Below are 19349 nucleotides of genomic sequence, written 5' to 3'. Positions count from 1 at the left end.
ACCATTATATAATCTGATATTAGGTAATCACGGTATAAGGTAATCCTGTTATAGTAATCCCGATAAAGGTAATCACCTCTCTTATAAGATTAAATCGGTTTCCAAACTGAAGAAAAATAACATCCTCTTATAAAGTTGTCCTGATATAGTAATCACAGTACTAAGGTAATCCTGATATTAGCGTAATCACAAATATAAAGGTAATCTGTTATGAGTAGGAGAATTCTGTTATAAAATGTCCTGTTATAAGTATCCCTGTTATAAAGTAATCTTATAACAGGATTACCTTATATCAGGATTACTATATAACAGGATTACCTTATATCAGGATTACCTTATAACAGGATTACCTTATATCAGGATTACTATATATCAGGATTACCTTATAACAGGATTACCTAATATCAGGATTACTATATATCAGGATTACTATATATCAGGATTACCTTATAACAGGATTACCTAATATCAGGATTACTATATAACAGGATTACCTTATATCAAGATTACCTTATAACAGGATTACCTTATAACAGGAATACCTTATATCAGGATTAATATATATCAGGATTACCTTATAACAGGATTACCTAATATCAGGATTACTATATAACAGGATTACCTTATATCAGGATAACCTTATAACAGGATTACCTAATATCAGTATTACTATATATCAGTATTACCTTATAACAGGATTACTTAATATCAGGATTACTATATAACAGGATACATTTGAAATGATTTAAAAGTTTTAGAATTATTAAAACAATTAAAAAACCAAAATGAACATTAAGTAGACTAATCTAGATTAAATAAGTGATGACAAATCTTATGGTATAAGTTTCAAGATGATCCAATGAGTATTGAGTGTGTTATTAAAAAAACAAAATTTAACACTTGTATATGACAATTATATTTGTACATTTGAAATGATGACATTAATTTATTTAATAAAACAATTAAAAAACCAAAAGGAACATTAGGTAAACTAATCTAGATTAAATAAGTGATGACAAATCTCATGGTATAAGTTTCAAGATAATCCAATTAGTATTGAGTGTATTATTAAAAAATCAAAATTTAACATTTGTATAGGACAATTAAATTCGTACATTTGAAATGATAACTTTAATTTAATTAGTAAAACAATTAAAAAACCAAAAGGAACATTAGGTAAACTAATCTAGATTAAATAAGTGATGACAAATCTTATGGTATAAGTTTCAAGATGATCCAATGAGTATTGAGTGTGTTATTAAAAAAACAAAATTTAACATTTGTATATGCGTATAATACTAGTACATTTGAAATGATTTAAAAGTTTTAGAATTATTAAAACAATTAAAAAACCAAAATGAACATTAAGTAGACTAATCTAGATTAAATAAGTGATGACAAATTTCATGGTATAAGTTTCAAGATGATAAAATGAGTATTGAGTGTGTTATTAAAAAAAAATTTTATATCTAAATATATAAATATAAATTTATATAGATTTATATTTTTATAGTAGCAATATTCATTATTCAAATATGTGTATAAATTTGATTGCAGGAATACGTTATTGTAGTCTTGGAGAATACTAGGTATATACACTATATACAGTCTATCATTTTTTATAATACTAGGTATATTTATATGATATGTAATATATTTATACGCTGTTATTAAAAACCAAAGATAATTTCTGGCATTTCTGGTAAAACAAATATGTATTTGTTCTAATAATTGTTCTATTATGTATTATTTTTATTAACATTACTGAAGTGTGTAGTCCGGTATAATAGGACATGCCATTCGTCGCAATGTGTAGGTAGATACTTGTACTCACAGTGTGGTCGCTCAATCCTGTTTTAGATCTCTTTATTCTATTAATAACCTTTTAAATAAGTAAGACTTTATTATGTGTAAATAACGACTGTTTTTATTGCTATTTATTGGATGTTAAAAGACATTTTAAATTAATAATAATTATTTTTGATACCTTGGACTTTTTCAATAAATAATTATAGGAAATACCTTAGTATAATATTGATTTCTTTAAAAAAATATCTACATAAACTTAAAGATTGTTACGTATTATAGCTTGTATGGCATATAATATCTTAATATATTATATAATTCTTCCATTTATTTATTGTTATTGTATAATTTCTACATAACTTTCGTTTTCAATAAAAGTTATGCCAATAAATTCTTTGAGACTTAAAAGGTGTTTATATAGTTAATTATATCAACCCCTAGAGGTTGCTATAGAGTGGCTTATACATGAATTTAGCATGATTTTCCACACGAAAATCAAATATTTGTTGTTTATTTAAATGATTGCCATTGGTTATAGATCATATATTACTTCATAATTATTAATAGGAAATATGGGTATATACAGTTTTTATGAATATATTTTGAAACAAATATTAAAATTCAATACTTATAAATAAAATTACATTGATTTATCTAATTTTATAGTTAGCAATCATGATTTACTTTCTTAATTTTAGACATATTTTTAATGTTAACATATAAAGATTAAGTATCATAAAATTATTTATTGTAATTTCAGTGTTTATATTTGATTTATATTTATATATTTTAACGTAATTATTTTTTTTAAATTTAAAATAAAGATAATTGACTAACATAAAAATAATTTGTACTTTTCTTCTATAATTTCGCCATATATTTTTGTTTTTTTCTCTATATGTAAAATTGTAAATATAAGTTTATATGTATTATTTAAGGACAATACTATTAGATATATAAAATGTAATGAAATAAGGTTGCTTGTATAAACTATAAACTAATACGTATGACTGCCGACTGGAAACAATAGTTGTGTACTTATATCCGATTGTTGGAGGACTTGCAACGATATTAAGCTATTTGAATTTTACTCATATTATAAATTTTAATTTGTTGACCGGGTTCTGATGCATATACTTAAAGTAAATAGTAGGTATATAACGAATATGGGGGATCGTCAAATGGAAACGCAGATGGACTGTAATTTCATGGATTCTTATTTTTCTGAGCTACGATTTTATTTGAAGAAGTCATTCTGGTTTCAAACGGATCCATTTGAGTCTATTTTAAGTGAAACAGCAGCATTTTGGCGTCTAATATAATTTTTATAATTTTATTATTCTTATAAAATATAAACATAATTCCTTTTTATTATATTCCTAATTTTCTTTTTTATTTATTAGGTACTTTTATACGATACAATAAAATGTATAGTCTATGTTTACTGTTAGTGTTGACACGATGTAAAAAATATGGAGCTATAATACCAAACAAATGAATTTGTCAGATTAAAGTATAATATACTATTGTAGTTTTAAATGAATATTGCTTTTATACTGCTATAACCAATAGGTAAATAATGTGTTGTTCTTATTTAAATTTATTATACGAATATAGGAATAATTGTATATGTAATTTTTTATTTAAATATGGGAATTTTTTAGAAAATCCTCAATCTACATCGACAGAGTTCATGCATTACTATTTCATCAGCTCAAAGAGAAACATTCTCAGATTCGTTTGAGTGCACTCCGAATTTGTAATTGTCTTTTTAAGTATGTATTTGACATTTTTCATGTAGGTTTACCTTCTAAATCTACTTTTACTGTTTTTGTATGATTTATTGTTATTTTTTTTTGTGCTAGAGTCAATAGATTAGTATAGATGGACAATAATATAATTATATAATCATGTTATTTGTTTTAGGAAATTTGAACATTTTAGAAAATTAATAATCGCTAATATCTCGGTTTTTCTAAAACTCACAGTTAACACGGATACGGGACGAACGTTGCCCCCTCCTAAGAAATTCGCAACGGATTTGGAAATTTACTCCATTAGATGTATTAAGGAATGGAGTGACGAATTCGGGAAAGACTTCAAAGACGAATTTAATTTTGTGTTTAAGTATTTGAACAAGTACAAAAAAGTAGGTTACTATGATATTGTCATTTATTCTATATAATATGTATGATGTATGTTGCAACATCATTTTTGTTAAACCCTTCATTACACATAGATGCAATGTATTAGTTAATTATTACATTCTTTAACTATAATGTGTGAGGTGTGTATACAATTTCAGATTGATTTTGAATCGATGACCGTACTATCCGTTGCCAAAGCAAGGTTGCTGGAGGACAAGGAACAGAGACAGCGGCGTATTAATGAAGAAAAATTGAAAAAAATTGAGTCCGAAATAAATGGTATAGACACTATATTTATTATTTTGTAGTTAAAAATTGATTTTAGTGAACGTTTTGCACAGAACTCGAACCGGAAGTAACTATTGCGGCTAGAACCCTAGAGAGTTGCCTGGAATTGCTAATTCCCACTCCGGAAGAGTTTTTTATACCTGAAGTGGAAAAAGAAATTGTCCCTTCATCGAGCTTTTCGGAACTTTCTTCGTTGGATACTGGACGAAAAACTGCCGTCGTGATTGAGTCGAACAACGAAAATGAAAGGTGCAGAGAAACTGGCATAATCGACCCTGCAGCACACACTGTGACAGTCACGCTAAAACCGGGTGATTATTAAATTTTTCGAATTTCAAATTTGCATCTGTTGTATATACTGGTAGCGTGTATTTAATTTCCTTCTTGTATGGGTTGCTTTAGATTTTCGAAAGAGAGTGAAGAAATCTGATGACAACTTGGCTATAATTGAAAGTGCAAATGAACAAGTAAAGCTCATATCTGACAAGTATTTGCCAAAAATCAAAAAATGGTTGCAAGACATTGCAAAAATTTCGAGTAATATATATATATATATATTATAGTATAAATAAGGATATATGTGGGGTGGGATTTGTGTCATTTCTCATTTACACTCCTTAAGAATTAGTTGAATTTATTAGTACACGCATATACTTTTTTAAATTATTAACCAACAACAGCAAGTACATGTCTCTGTATTATTTGTTAACTTATAAAATAATCTATTTATTTAAATAAATAATTAAACAATTAAATAATTTATTTATTAGATTTCTTTTAAAAATATTGGGTTTCATTGAGAAGACTTGTGTGGAGACCCAGGCTTATTGAAATAGAATAAAAAGTAAACAGCGTAATTTACTTATAAACTAATACAATAAAATAATAATAAAAAAAAAAAAAAAAAATAAAAAAATAAGAATGAAAAAAATATACAAAAAGTGGGTACTGTTCTGCTGTATAGTAGTCTCAGTGGGTAACTGTAATGCATTTTTTAATTTTGAATTAAATCTTATATCATTGTATACAAATAGTAGCGTAGCAAAAATTTTTGAATGAGGGGAGTTAGGTTTAGGTATATACCAGGGATGGGTAATTCAAAACTATTAGAGCGTCACTTTTTAGAAAATTAAAATCTAGGGGTCAGACATAGAAAGTAAAAATAAAGTCATTCATAATATGTATTTTAATTAGAATTATTTTGTCTAAAAGTATTTGAACTTCATTACATTAACTGAAGTCTTATTGTTTTGAAAATTAATGGGGGGGGGGGGGGGGGTGACAACATCCAAAACTTCCCTTGGCACGTCACTGTATACGAAAAACGATTCTGAGTGGAGAGATAATGGTCAGTTATTTTGTATTATTATAAGTAAAGTTAGGATAGTATAGGATTTTGCATTTTTTTTAGAATTTACAGGATAAAGCTTTTCAAGCAAAAAATGTGATTTTATCATTTACGAGTTCAAATATATAGTTTTTTTTTAAATTTTAGGTCATTTTTTAGCTTTTAGGTCATTTTATCAATTTTACGGGCATTTTTTATACTTCATTGAAATCTGGGTAATATTTTAAAAATTTTTAAATAGATTTTTTAAATGGTCGTTATAAATTATTGTACAAACATATTAAGATACATAATTAAAATAAAATAAAATTTCTAAAAATATTTAATACATATGATATAAAATATACTCGTTGGACTAACCGATAATAAAGTTTGATTACGTGTTATCTTTATCAATTTTTTATTAATTTTAAGTTTAGTTTAAATTTAAATTTAAATTTTACAATATTATTTTATTTCAAAATATATTAATTTCAGAACAAATGAAGCTAGCCATTATACCAGAAAATGAATTTATTTGTATACTTATAAATATAAATTATTATTTATTAATTTATTAATATAATTATGTTTTTTCGTGCGTTTTATGGGGTCATTTTTTTTTTAGGTTTGTTAGGTCATTAAAATTCTATCCCTAATTATAAGTATATTTCATGATATATTTATTGATATTGTTATTAAAGTGATTAATTTTATTATTAGTAATTACTGTATTGAGTAGTTAAAGTTCATTTTTTATGAAAACATTGAATTTAAAACTGTTATCGTGCGTATACTATGATATACTTTAAAAGTTTCAAGTATCTACCGATAATATTTTTAAATTACAACAAAACAACTAAAATCGTTATTTTTCATTTAAATATCTATTTTATTCTAATTTGAATTTAAAATGTCATAAAAAACTGTTAGTTTATTCTTTAGATTTGTTTATAGTACAAAATACTTTAGAGGAACCTTGTGTTAAATTTTCAATCCTTAACTCTCTAAATTGAGCATTTTATACATTTTTAATTACCAAATTGTATTAAACAAATTAATTTTTTCAAAATTTGAACTTCTAATATTTTTAAATAAAAACTTGTATGAGAAATTTTTATACATTTTTAAACATATTGATCTAGAAAAATATATTATACTGAAACTTTTAGAAAAAAATTAAAAATTTGAAAATGGTCTATAAATAGATAATTTAAAATAGTAGAAATATTTATAACATTTTACTACGCGAAGAAAATTACTGCACAAATATTTGGTGAAAATTTCAGGTATTTATGATAATTTGTTTTTGAGTTATTCCAAAATATCGAAAAACGATTAGTTGAATAATAGTTATTTTATGTGTGATTATCCAATTTCCAATAATGTTCAAATTTGAACTTAACACGCTCATAAACTATTCTCTAGTGAACTTTTTTTTTATTTTAGATAAATATAATATAATATATACTAAATATAATTTAGTATAAAATTTAAAAAAATTGTTTTAGGAATTTCTAATTACATAATATAAACAATTTGTAAATTTTCGTGATTTTGTTAAAATTAAAATTTTAAAAATTTTATAAAAAAATGTAGTGATAATGTATTTAAGATAAATGTTTATTGGAATAAGAATAACATATGAATAACATTGTACTTTTTAAGTTTTTTCACAAAGTGAGATTTTCTCTATCGACACTCATAGAAAATAACTGAAATGATTTGTTAATTTAAAATATTTTTTGAAATAACTCCAAAAACAGTCAACAAATTTTGAAAATATTTAATGCATAGAGAGTATTAATATTTAGTGAAAATTTTAAATATTTGTAAATACATTTTATTTTTGAGTTAGATAAAAAAAAACAATATCAGTTTTTTAAATTTTGGTTTATTTTTTTTCTTAATTTTTTTTTTGTATTCCCGGTTAATTAAAAAATTTCTGAAAAAGTACTCAATGTTACAACTTGGTCCAAGTTTATACCAGATATCACACCAAAATTGAAATCGAAGTATTTTCATTGTTACAAAAGGTGATGTTTGAAATAAAAATAAAATAGGTAATAAAAAACACATATTGTAAAATTTTAATACTTTCATCGTTCAGCTCAGAATCTAAAATTAACAGAATCATGATTAATAATGTTAATTATAGAATTTATTATGAATACAACATTTTTTTTTATAACAGTCTCAGTTTACAAAGACATCTATAGCTGTTTATTATCGAGATTCAAGAACACATGTATATCCATTGTATAGTTTTGGTTTAGTTTTAATATTGTTTGTCTTTTATACATAAATAGATGGAGAACTCTTGAAACGAGTGATCGAACTCAAGCGGCATTTAACCGATCTGATAAGCCGAGAAAATAAAATTACGTATTACGGAGACAGTGATGATTGTTCCAGCGAATCGGACATGGAAGAAGTCCTTCCTAAATCTTACGCTGATGATCTATTGGCTCAATGTTTAGCTAAAACTGATAATAATGTATTTACTATTTAAAAATACTAGTATAATCTCTTTGGTGAAATCATGTCTTGTATAGATATGATATTAAAAAAAAAAAGTATGTACATAATATGTATACCTATGTTATTTTTAGACTCATAATGATGGTAGTAATTGCGCTGAGTCTGTAAAAGTTTCAAAGAGAGATGAAAATCGCAGCAGTGTTTCAACCGTGCCTAAGTTACCGTTTGACATTGATCTATATCATTGGGAAGATGAACAACTTTCGGCTCCTCGTATTTTACCGTAAATATTATCATTTATTTTTATTTAGATTTAATTTTAAAAATATTGTGTCTCGGTGACCTTAAATATTTTTTAAACTTTACCTTGTGTTAATATAATAGCATTGAAGTCTACTAACAATATTATAATACATCAGTATAGAATTTGCGTATTTCGATTATTCGAAATTACGTCGTCGGAATGGATAAAGATAATTTTCGTTTTATGGTACAAATATAATCGGAATGTCTTGTTTGTAGAATGTAAGGAAAATCCTTCAAGGAAATACTATGAAATTATGAGAATATATTATGTGGACATGAAATTATATCAAACAGTAATAGTACACAGTCCTATTCTAAAGTGAAAAAAAAAAGAAGCAAGAAAAGTCGAGTGTTATGACGAAAAAAAATAAATATAATTGTTCAAAAAATAAAATAAAATACATAAACTATAGTTTTTTGGTTCATTTAAAAAAATGACTAAAATTAAGTTGACTTATGTTTTCTTCTACGATAACATAATATTATATATTAGGCAGAGTTTGTATTTGAAAATAATTTTTTTATACGTTATTTACAGTTAAAACGTTTTACAAATTTTGCGTTTATCGTTATTTAGAGTTAAAATTTTTATTATATTTTATGGTTTATTAATTAAATAATTTAAATTAATTTTTTTTGTTTTTAATGATATAGTATATAATATAACGTTTTGCCTAATGTTTTGTTTGATGATATATCATATATTTTGTTAATCGTTATGTTTTGTTTTGTGTTATTTAATTATTTATGTTTATCGTTTTCCGTTATAATTATGTTTACAAATTTTAATCGTTTTTTTGTAAAATATAACGTTATTATAACGTTTGCAAGCTCTGATATCAAAACAAAATGATACCCGACGACCTTGTATTATTTTTTATCTGAAACACGTTTATTGGGAATAACGTTGGATTAAAGCTGTTTGTTCAATAGTTAGAGGATGTGATTTGAAAAAAAGGTCAAGGTTGAAAATATTATTATTTTGACTTCACTTAGATGTATTAAAATTTATATTTAAAGTGTTATAAATATGTAAAATATATGTTATGTTTAAGTAAATAATTTCGTTAATCAATTTCGAGTTACTGGTGTTAGTGTTAGTTTTTCTGGTGTTTGAAATTACCCTTTGATAAATAATTAATAACATATTGTCACTGCGTGTCCGACTTGTCCGAGTAATGTTTAACGAACGCGCGCAGATATTATATGGTATTAAACAATAAAATACAGAAGTATACTAAATATTTTGTATATTAATTTTCTTTCAAATGCGGTTTAGGTTTTTAAATAGTTCGAAGCACCACTAATAATTGATCATGTGTACTGATGAATTTTGTTTTTAAAACGAAATTAATTAAAAATACGCATGCGATGGGCAGTATAATTACGTGAGTGCGAGTGCCTGTTAAAGATCCGTACGAATTAAAAAAAAACCTAATAATTTATACCTAAAAATTTATATGTTACAGCCCGTACACTAGAACTAGCCAATTTTAACATCTAATGGTTTAACTGTGTGGGAAAATATTTAGTATGAAATATTGCATTAACATCGTCCATCGATGTGCTTACGAGTTATTTATAAAACAATAAATTATGATATATTGAACGTATTTTCATATACATATATAATATGTTTAATATATGCTTGTAGTTAAATGTGTTTAAAATGTATGGATGTGTTTTGGTGTTTTACATCGTTAAAAATATACACGTGCGCTCTTGAGTCGTTTTAGCAACAAGGCCATCGATTCTTAACACTGTATTTTTATCGTCTATAGTTTTTCTGTGAAAGATTCTAATAATTGTATTTTGCAGTTTGTCATTGTTTGTAGATTATATCGATTATATTATTTATATTTTATTTTACATTACATAAAATACAGCACATATTTTACACATTCGTCGTGTTATGCTTTCTTATCAATGTTGGTTATAGATATTCATTTTTTTGTAATTGTGGTATAGATTATAATACGTTAATTAAATTAATATTAATGTTCAAGTATATGCGTTTCTTACAGGTTGCACCTAATGTTAATTTTATTATACTATAATAGCTGTATAATTTGATTTTGCACAAGAAAAAATGAACAATTATAAAATATAGCATTGCATGTAGGTAAGTAGGTTGCAAGTGTATCTTAGTATTAATAAATCTCAGTTCGCGGATAAATTCGTATTGTATCTTAATTTATGAATTAATTTGACTGAGATAGGAAACTTTTAGTGAGGCGGATTGGATTAGCACTTATATTTTTTAACGTGGTATTAACTACTCACTAATTTTTCCTGATATCTCTAAGAACAATTTCTGAAATTGTTATCGAAATTGATGAATAGTTATTGAGTATTTGAGGTACCTACAATTATTATATAAAAGTCTCTTTTATTTTTGTAGACAATAGTAATCCTATGCATAAACAAAAGAAATACTAGATATTTGTAATCTAAAACGAAATACATATGTGAGCTATCTTATAACAATTTTTATAGGTTGAAAAACTAAGTTGTATGAGACTTATGTTATTCTTAAGTTCCAAGGAATATGTGTGCAAAATTTGATATCAATTTGATAAGGGGTTCCAGAAATTAAAGAGTTTTAACACAATTGTAAAATTATTTGTCTATATATACATAAAGAAGAAAGATATAATATAATAACAGACAACAAAATAAATCAGTAGTTGTCAAATAGGTTAGTTTAAATTAATTAAAATTAATTATGATAAACATTTGTCGGCCAAACAACATGCCTAGTTTTGTTGCTCTTTTAGGCATAATTAGTGACTAGTGGAATGTGTTACAAATGTTAAGATAGTCAATGTCATCTGAAATACCTATGACGAATTTCTATACTGTAGTAGTATACCTACTACTTTCCCAAAATCATCAGAGGTTCATTAACTCCTGTTTTAAAACTAATTATAAGCAAATTTTTGAGTCTCTCTTGAGAATTGAGATATGGTAGTTTGAAGCTCGGTTTTTACTGCAGTATTTATCATAGATACACAATAGGATCAGCGACACTAGTAGAATAAAGGAATTTATTTATTTTAAACTCTCCTAAAGCATGGTTATTATAATATTTGTAGTTTAATAACTAAAAGAACTAGGTCGGTTAGCCTATCTAACTTTTTTTTAAAATAGAACGATTTATGTAAAGGAGCAACGGGAGTAGTTATGATAAAAATTTTGGTTTATAACATATACTCTCACATGAAAATCGTTTTATTATTTTATGAGGTAATTTTGAAATATACCAAGGTTAAATAATTGGAAAAATTGTGAACTCAGAAGATGGAGCTACCCCGGATATGGGGTGATATAGTTGTGATTAACTTATAATTTATCATTTAAATGTTATATATATTCTTTGAAACAAATTCGCTCATTACCATCATTTTCGATAGAGGCGAAGCGTTTTACAAATGTTGATTTCTATAAATCTTTGAATTTCAATTATGTTTGCTTATGAAAATAAATATTTTATAAATTTTTATAGTACAAATCAAGATGGTCATAGTTTTTGGACTTCGAATTCTGTAATGGATACTGACTGTGATGGTATTATACAGCCAGGAGGATCTGAAATTTTACGTACTCGAGTTATTGAATTTACTGGTAAATTTGAAAGAGTTGATAGACAGTGTAGAACCCCATTGCCAAGTGGAAAATTATGCCCAAGAGAAGACCGTTTTAAGGTAAATTAAATACAACTTAAAAGTTAAAACTAAAAAGATTTAGTTATTGCATTTGTTTATTTGTATAGTGTCCGTTTCATGGACGTATTGTACCAAGAGATGAGCTCGGTCGAGTTGTCAATCCTGAAAACAAAATATCCTTAGAAAAAGAGAAGAAACAGAATGTACCTGATTGGCAAAATCCACAGTTGCTTAGAGATATACAGGTAGAATGTGTTTTGAAGTTTTGATCGAAATTATGTTTTTTTATATTAATATTGATAATTATTTATCGGTGTAGTATCAAACAGGGGTTGATCTTAAAATGCCGGAAAAAGGAAGCAGGAGGAAACGAAAACAAAATTCAAATCTGACAAGTTTAAAAAAAGAACAAGATACTCCACGCGCCCGGCTGGAAAAAAAAGTATTCAAAAAGTAAGTTTGAATTATGTTACAAATTAATAATCAGTTATTATTTATAAAATATAATTATGTAGTAATTAGTACAAGACATTAGGTATTTAGTGGTGAAGTATTAAATTTAAAATTGTGATGTATACATATTCTTTTGTAAATTTATGTTAAATGTAAAGTAATAAAAGTATTTATAGTTATGAGAATGTCAATAAAATAACTTGGAAAATGTACTGTTTGTATTGGCATTTTTTAAACAATAAAATATATAAATTAATTATTAGTGAATTACGTATTTCAATTTTATTATTGTCCTTTTAAATCATTGTTACTAATAATTATTCATATTGTAATGTTTTCAATTACAATCGTATCAAATTTAATTCGTAAAAATTAAAATCTTGTTCTTTGAATCATAATCTATACAAATTATCTACTTATCTACTTATATAATAAGAAATTATGTTTAATGATATTATTACATATATTTATACTTCTAGATCATCTGTGAAGAAAGTGGCTAACATTTTAGATGGTATAGATCAGAGGAAATTTCGAGACAAATTTGGAGATCAATTCAATTATGTTCATGATACAGCTTAATTTATTCGTCTTTTATGTTTTTTTTCTAATCATTAAGTGTTAAAATTTATAAAATAATAATTTTTAGTTAACAATTAGTAATATTAAATTATGTCAAAAATGTTTACGTACTGTATCTAAACTATTTTGTGTATTTTTGCGATAATATTATAGAAGTACAGTATAATTCTTAATATTATATGTTTGTAATTATATATATATATATATATATATATATATATATATATATATGTAGAGGGACAACTTGTCTTCTTTTAAAATAGTAGTTTCTTGTAAATAATAATTTATTAATAATTAAAATGTATAAAAGTATTTTTATCTGAATTGAAAAAAAAAATCATTTTTAATTTATTCAATTTATAATTCTAGATAAATATAAATATTATTATATTATTGTACAATGTTTTTATTTTTTGTGCTCAATGTTTATAATTATGTTATAGAACTTATGTCCGTGAATTTGAAAATAAAAAATTATTTATTTGTTTGAAAGAAAATTGAAGTATTTTGTATTGTTTATGTTATATTTTCTAAGTAGTATTAATAATTAATGAAAATAAAGATATTATAACATACTGTAGGAAATATTTAAGTATAATAATAAAAAATAAATAAATAATATTATTAAAGTTTTGGTAGATTTCTATTGGCTTCATGAACAACACGTATTATTAAAAAGGTAGGAAAATGGTTACCACTCTGCTGTATAGTAGATAAAAAGAGGTGTAGATAGATTCTGACAAAATTTAAACTTTATTTAAATGATTATAAAAATAAAAACAACTGTAACCTTAACATTTTTAAACTACATTTTCAAATCTTAGGTGTAAAATCATAAGCTTGTAACCACAAAATAATTTGTATGTTTTTGAGTTTTTATAAATTATATCAAAATTGTAATTTTAAATAAGTACTTACAACAAAAAAAAAAAAAAAATATTGTGACTAAGTTTTTTTTTTTTTTTTTAGTTGGTAAGTCGGTAAATGAATAAATTATGAGAACTTTGTATAATATTTTAAAAATCGTTGATTAACTAAACTTTTTTTTTTCAATATTTAAGAAAATAATTTGATGATATAAATTTGTTTTTGAGTTCGGTACCTCAAAAATAGAATAAAATACATTTTATTGAGTATTGGTTTTTAGAAATATTTTTTTTAAATTTTTTTTTTTTTGTTTTACTTTTTTGATTGTCTAAGTATTAACTAAAGTTAATATCCAATTTTCTATCAGAAACCATCCTTAATGTTGACAATTGAAGCATTATTAACTTCTTTAAAGGTGACGAATAACAAAAATAAAAAACGCACACATAATTAAAAATGAATACATTCATCGTTCCTCTCAGAATTTAAAAAAACCCATAATACAGAACAATTCCTATATAATATAAGGTTTTATTTATATATAAGTTACCTATATAATGCAATAATGGTACTTACTACTTAGTAAATAATCAATAACAGAAATATTTTTGTTTGGATTATTTATTTAACCTAATTTTATATATTTTGATTTTGACAAAATATAAAATATATCATGTATGTTTTGACGATTTTCTGAAATTTTTTTTTTGATATTATACTGAAAAAAGTAAAGAATACGTTTGTTTTAGATGTTGAGCGAAGTGATGAATGTATTTATTTTACCATAATGTGTTTTTTTCTGTCTTTCTAAAAATGCTTCGATTTTCAATATTGGGAGTAGTTTCTGGTATAAAATGTAATCTAGTGAGTACTTCAGGCAGTAAATAGTAAAAAACTTCAAATACTTTTATTAAAAGTCTAGAAAAATTAAAATTTAAAAGTAAAGGAAAAACGCTAATTTTTACGCTAAACTGGTTTTTGATGAAACTGATTTCTTTATTTTGTTATAATTTAAAAGCAAATAACCGTAGAAACTTGAAATTTTCATTTTTATAACTGATTCATGAAAATGTAATTAAACGTTCCTCATCAAGTAGCTTATATTGTAACTAAAATATCTAAACAAAATTATTATTTTTTTATGTATTTGCATTTCAAATTTGGACAAGAATACGTATTCATACGATGAATAACATTGTTAATTATTTGTGATTACTTATAATTCAAAAACATTTTTATTTGAAACTTAAGACTTCTATTTATGTTATGGATTTTACTATTATATATGCGATGAAATTTTCAAAATATGTAGTGTGGCGCCGTTACAGTTTTTACGAGATTAGCAGTTTGCTGTAACAACTAGTGGTGTGTTGATGGGAGGAGTAAGACCAATTAGAAAAATTTCAATACTCGCGCCATGAAAATACATTGTACAAACTTGTATTATAAATAATGATAATAAGAAATCACGTACGAGGAATTGAAATGAATAGGTATAGACTGTCTCGAAATAAAAACCAATGAAATAATAATACAGAAAGTTCTCAAACTGTGATAATACGATAATACAAAAAAAAGCCGAATTTCTTGTCGAACAGTTGGACAAGAAACTTTCCGACCGTGATATCCGTTAACGACGGCACACAGGTAACTTGAACATGGCATACACATTGTACCTACAGCTATAGCCGGTCGACAATGACAGGGAGCTTTCGAACTTGGACGAAGGGTTCACAGTGGTAAGAGAGTAACACGTGAATAACAGCGACAAACAACGTCCGGTGGCAATTATATTATATTACGTCTGGACAAGGCATCGACTTTAGCACGGGTCCGTGACAGGATGGAAACGGGCACGGCACGATCGCAATAACTGGCGAAAGAAATGGCGTTAGCTAACAAATTATATAAAAAAACAAAACTGGTCGACTAAGCAGCGGCGCTCACGACGTGAACGGGATAAAAAAGAACAACACGGCCAACACGCACAAGTGTCAACAGCACTTGTTACGCCATGACGATAAAACCACGGGGCGACGGTGATCACGTCGCACGACCGGCCGGTAGCAAATAAGAACGGAGAGCCGTCGCGGCGGCGAACCGAGAAGCTTGTGGATTTCCGGAATAGTTTGCGTCTAGAGACGGAGGAGCCAGAAAAACGCTTTACAAAAATGGTCTGTGTGCCCGACGTGTGGTTGTGAATTTTGGCCAAGATAAAAAACGGCGGAAATTTAAAACACCGGGTTCGAACACGTAGGGATTCATTTTAAGATATTATCTATTTATACTATGAACTTATCCACACTGTTTTACGGTATTCACAGTAAGATATTATTAACTCACGATTTAATAACAACAATATGATATGATATGAATGTATATTATTATTATAATAATTAAAAAAAAATTAATATAAATAAATATATTTATTATTTTTTTTTTTAAATTTTTATTATCCTACCGTAAAAAATAGAAAAAGTGAAACAAATTTTTTTAATAACTTTATCAAAAAACTTATTTTGAATTAACAAATTTAGTGAGATAGGCTAACTGACCGTCTTCACTTAAAGTCGTTTTTCATATACATTATTCACTGGTTTACGATTATCATTAAATTAAAATTTGAAAAACACATTATAGTGATTTTATTGACCTCGACACCCAATGTACAGCAGAGCGGTACCCACTTGCCAATTTTTTTTTATTGAGTACTTATTGGCTATTTTATCTTATATTTTTTTGTAAACGTGTTTTTGAGTCAATAAAGTTTAAAATCTTAGTCTTTTCATTGAAAATTTAGTTGGTGTATTTTGAATAGTTTTTCTGTTTTCCCGTGACTAGTTTCTCAAGGACAAAGAAAAATTAGAAGTAAGTGTTAAAGAAATGGCCGGTTAACAGTAAATTATGGAATATTATTATTATTAGGAATTGACATTGTTTTTGATTATTTTTAGAAACAGTAGCTAAATATATACTACAAAGTTTTTACTAGATATAACTGTATAAACTTTTATATTTGTATATATTTTTTGTATTGTTTCAGTATCACTAATCTTTTGTTTTAAATTGAGTTTAGAATTGTAAAATAGGAGTACTTATCTATAATTTATTTTAATAATACATTTATTTTGTTTTTAGATAGACTTTGTTATTTCTAAACATGTGTATTGACTGTGTAATACAGTGTAAGTATCATCTATAATCTATACATAGAGTACATTATCCTCTTATATCGTAATTCGAATGTTGTAAACTGCATGTAGGAACTAAATATTTAATCAAATAGTATTATCTACGTATTATGTATGTAAAAAATAAATAAATATATAACATGAGTGTATGATTCTATACATATAGGTACTGAATGTCTGAATGTAAATTAGGTACTGATTTTATTAATTTGGTAATATTGAGATTTCACACTATTACAGAATATTAAAGGTATACGTTTCACAAAAAATAAAACAACTACTATTTTATTTTTATGAATTTATTTAGTTTTGATTGTTTTGAGTATACTAAAGAGCCAGGGTTGGGGTTAAAGCTTTTATTAGCAATAAGCTGTTAGATAATATTTTACAGTCTATTAGGTAGGCAAGCAAAATAAAAAAGATTCGCTTATTATACTTTGTAGTTTGCTGCGGGTTCTTAAAATTTACCTATCAATTATCTAACATAACTAGTTTATTGTGAAACAGCATGTATGTGTAGGTAAAATATAAGTGACTTTGGATATACTTTTTATATTTTTCCTACTTATTATATATAAGTTTGCCAAAATATTTTGTTTTAAAATAGACGAGTAAACATTTATCTGACGGTTATGATTGACAAAATTATGGTGATTTTGTCCTTAAATTAATTGCATTTTTATTACATACACTATGTTATACAGTGACTTTATTATAATAGAATACATTAATTTATGTTACGAAGTCAATTTATCGTTCAAATACATCCTAAGTTTGGATATTAAGATATAAATATGTATATTGTAATATTAAAAAGTTTATTTGAATACTATTTACATATAAATAAGATTATAATTTTCAGTGTCCGTACTGTTGGTAATTTAAAAGTAAAATTTGTAAAAAATATTTATCGAAATATTATGCTAAAGCATACCTTGTCGACTCCACTCCTCGAAATATTATACGAAATTTATTTGACTGAATCTTTGAATTTGGTTCTCACCTGAATAAATAATCAATATATTACGATACAATTGTCAATTAGAAAAAAATAGGCCCAAACAGAAGTCAAAGATTAAGTTATGGGTATTTGTGCTTATTTTACTTCATTCAATAATAGTCAGTGTTATACTATTAATCATTCTACAATTGATAAAAATAATAAACCATTAAATAAGAAAATTACTTTGAACAAAGTTCGGTTATGATTCTATTTTTAAAACGGTTTTGTGTTTGTATCTATTAATAACTAATAGTTTCTAAAAAGTTTTTTTAAAAAAAAGAAGTTTATTGGAAAGTCATATGTATTTATTAATTTATTATTAATTTTTATAAAACTGGATATTAACTTGTAAAATAATTATTTCTCTTTAAATAATTTTTGATATTTGGTTTTAGTTGCAAAATTAGTAAAAAAAATCAAAATAAGCTTGTAAATTTAATACAAGATCCTTTATAAGTAATTTTTATATCTATTTAAAATTATTAAAGATAAATTGACATTATTTTTTTATTATGCATTTTAAGTATTTTGCTTGAAGGGGGACTGATTCATTCACGAAACTACCCAAGTACTAATCTTGGCCAGATCTGTGAAGTTGTTATAAATATTCCTATTAACTATACCCAAATAAAAAAAAATAATATGATTTGGAAACATACAAATTACTTAATTATTTAAATAACTCAACCATAAAAATGTGGATTGAAAGTTATGATCAATTAATTACTCATTATTAGTTTGGTAATTTATTATTTGATCTTTATTAAATACTAAAATGTTATATAGAACATATTTTTTTATAAAACAGAGTATTACGTTTACGGTAGTTGATTGATTGGATGTAAAATTAGAAAATAGAAGCTGAATATTTATTATTTATATTCTCTATTATCATATAAATCAATTATCGTAGATTTATTGTAAAACTAAAATGTATGTACACATTATAGTAACAAATAGATGAAATAAACTAAACAAAATTCTCGTTGATGGAAGAAAAATAATTTACATAAGGTAATAGATAATAATACAAATTAAGTGAGATCAGTTTCAATATAAATATTCGTGGGACAAAGTTTGTGAGTTAAAACGAACTTTTAATTTAAATTGTATTTTTATACTATAGATTATCAGACATTTTAATAATGAACAGTCTTCGAGTCATTTAAATTGTATATTAAATATTTTATAATATCACTTTATATACTACCGGTTTGAAGAATACACCAAAAT

At 25.1% G+C, this 19349-nt stretch overlaps 1 protein-coding gene across 1 annotated transcript in view; it reads left to right on the top strand.

The window, feature by feature from the left end:
- The window catches only part of LOC112601911 (UV-stimulated scaffold protein A-like), a 29283-nt gene extending 16145 nt beyond the window's left edge, over positions 1-13138 (top strand). Inside the window, exons 2-12 of the mRNA XM_025349791.1 lie at positions 3471-3581; positions 3733-3955; positions 4112-4232; positions 4295-4552; positions 4644-4778; positions 7878-8065; positions 8181-8332; positions 11861-12059; positions 12128-12265; positions 12340-12473; positions 12953-13138. Of these exons, the coding sequence (XP_025205576.1) occupies positions 3471-3581; positions 3733-3955; positions 4112-4232; positions 4295-4552; positions 4644-4778; positions 7878-8065; positions 8181-8332; positions 11861-12059; positions 12128-12265; positions 12340-12473; positions 12953-13055 (1762 nt within the window). The 3' untranslated portion in view covers positions 13056-13138. The remainder of the gene's footprint in view (positions 1-3470; positions 3582-3732; positions 3956-4111; positions 4233-4294; positions 4553-4643; positions 4779-7877; positions 8066-8180; positions 8333-11860; positions 12060-12127; positions 12266-12339; positions 12474-12952) is intronic.
- The last annotated feature ends 6211 nt before the right edge of the window (positions 13139-19349 follow it).

Source organism: Melanaphis sacchari, unplaced genomic scaffold, assembly GCF_002803265.2.
Source record: "Melanaphis sacchari strain LSU unplaced genomic scaffold, SCAv2.0 Contig7_pilon_pilon, whole genome shotgun sequence".
In the NCBI taxonomy this organism is placed as follows: domain Eukaryota; kingdom Metazoa; phylum Arthropoda; class Insecta; order Hemiptera; family Aphididae; genus Melanaphis; species Melanaphis sacchari.
This window is presented reverse-complemented; position numbering and strand designations above follow the sequence as displayed.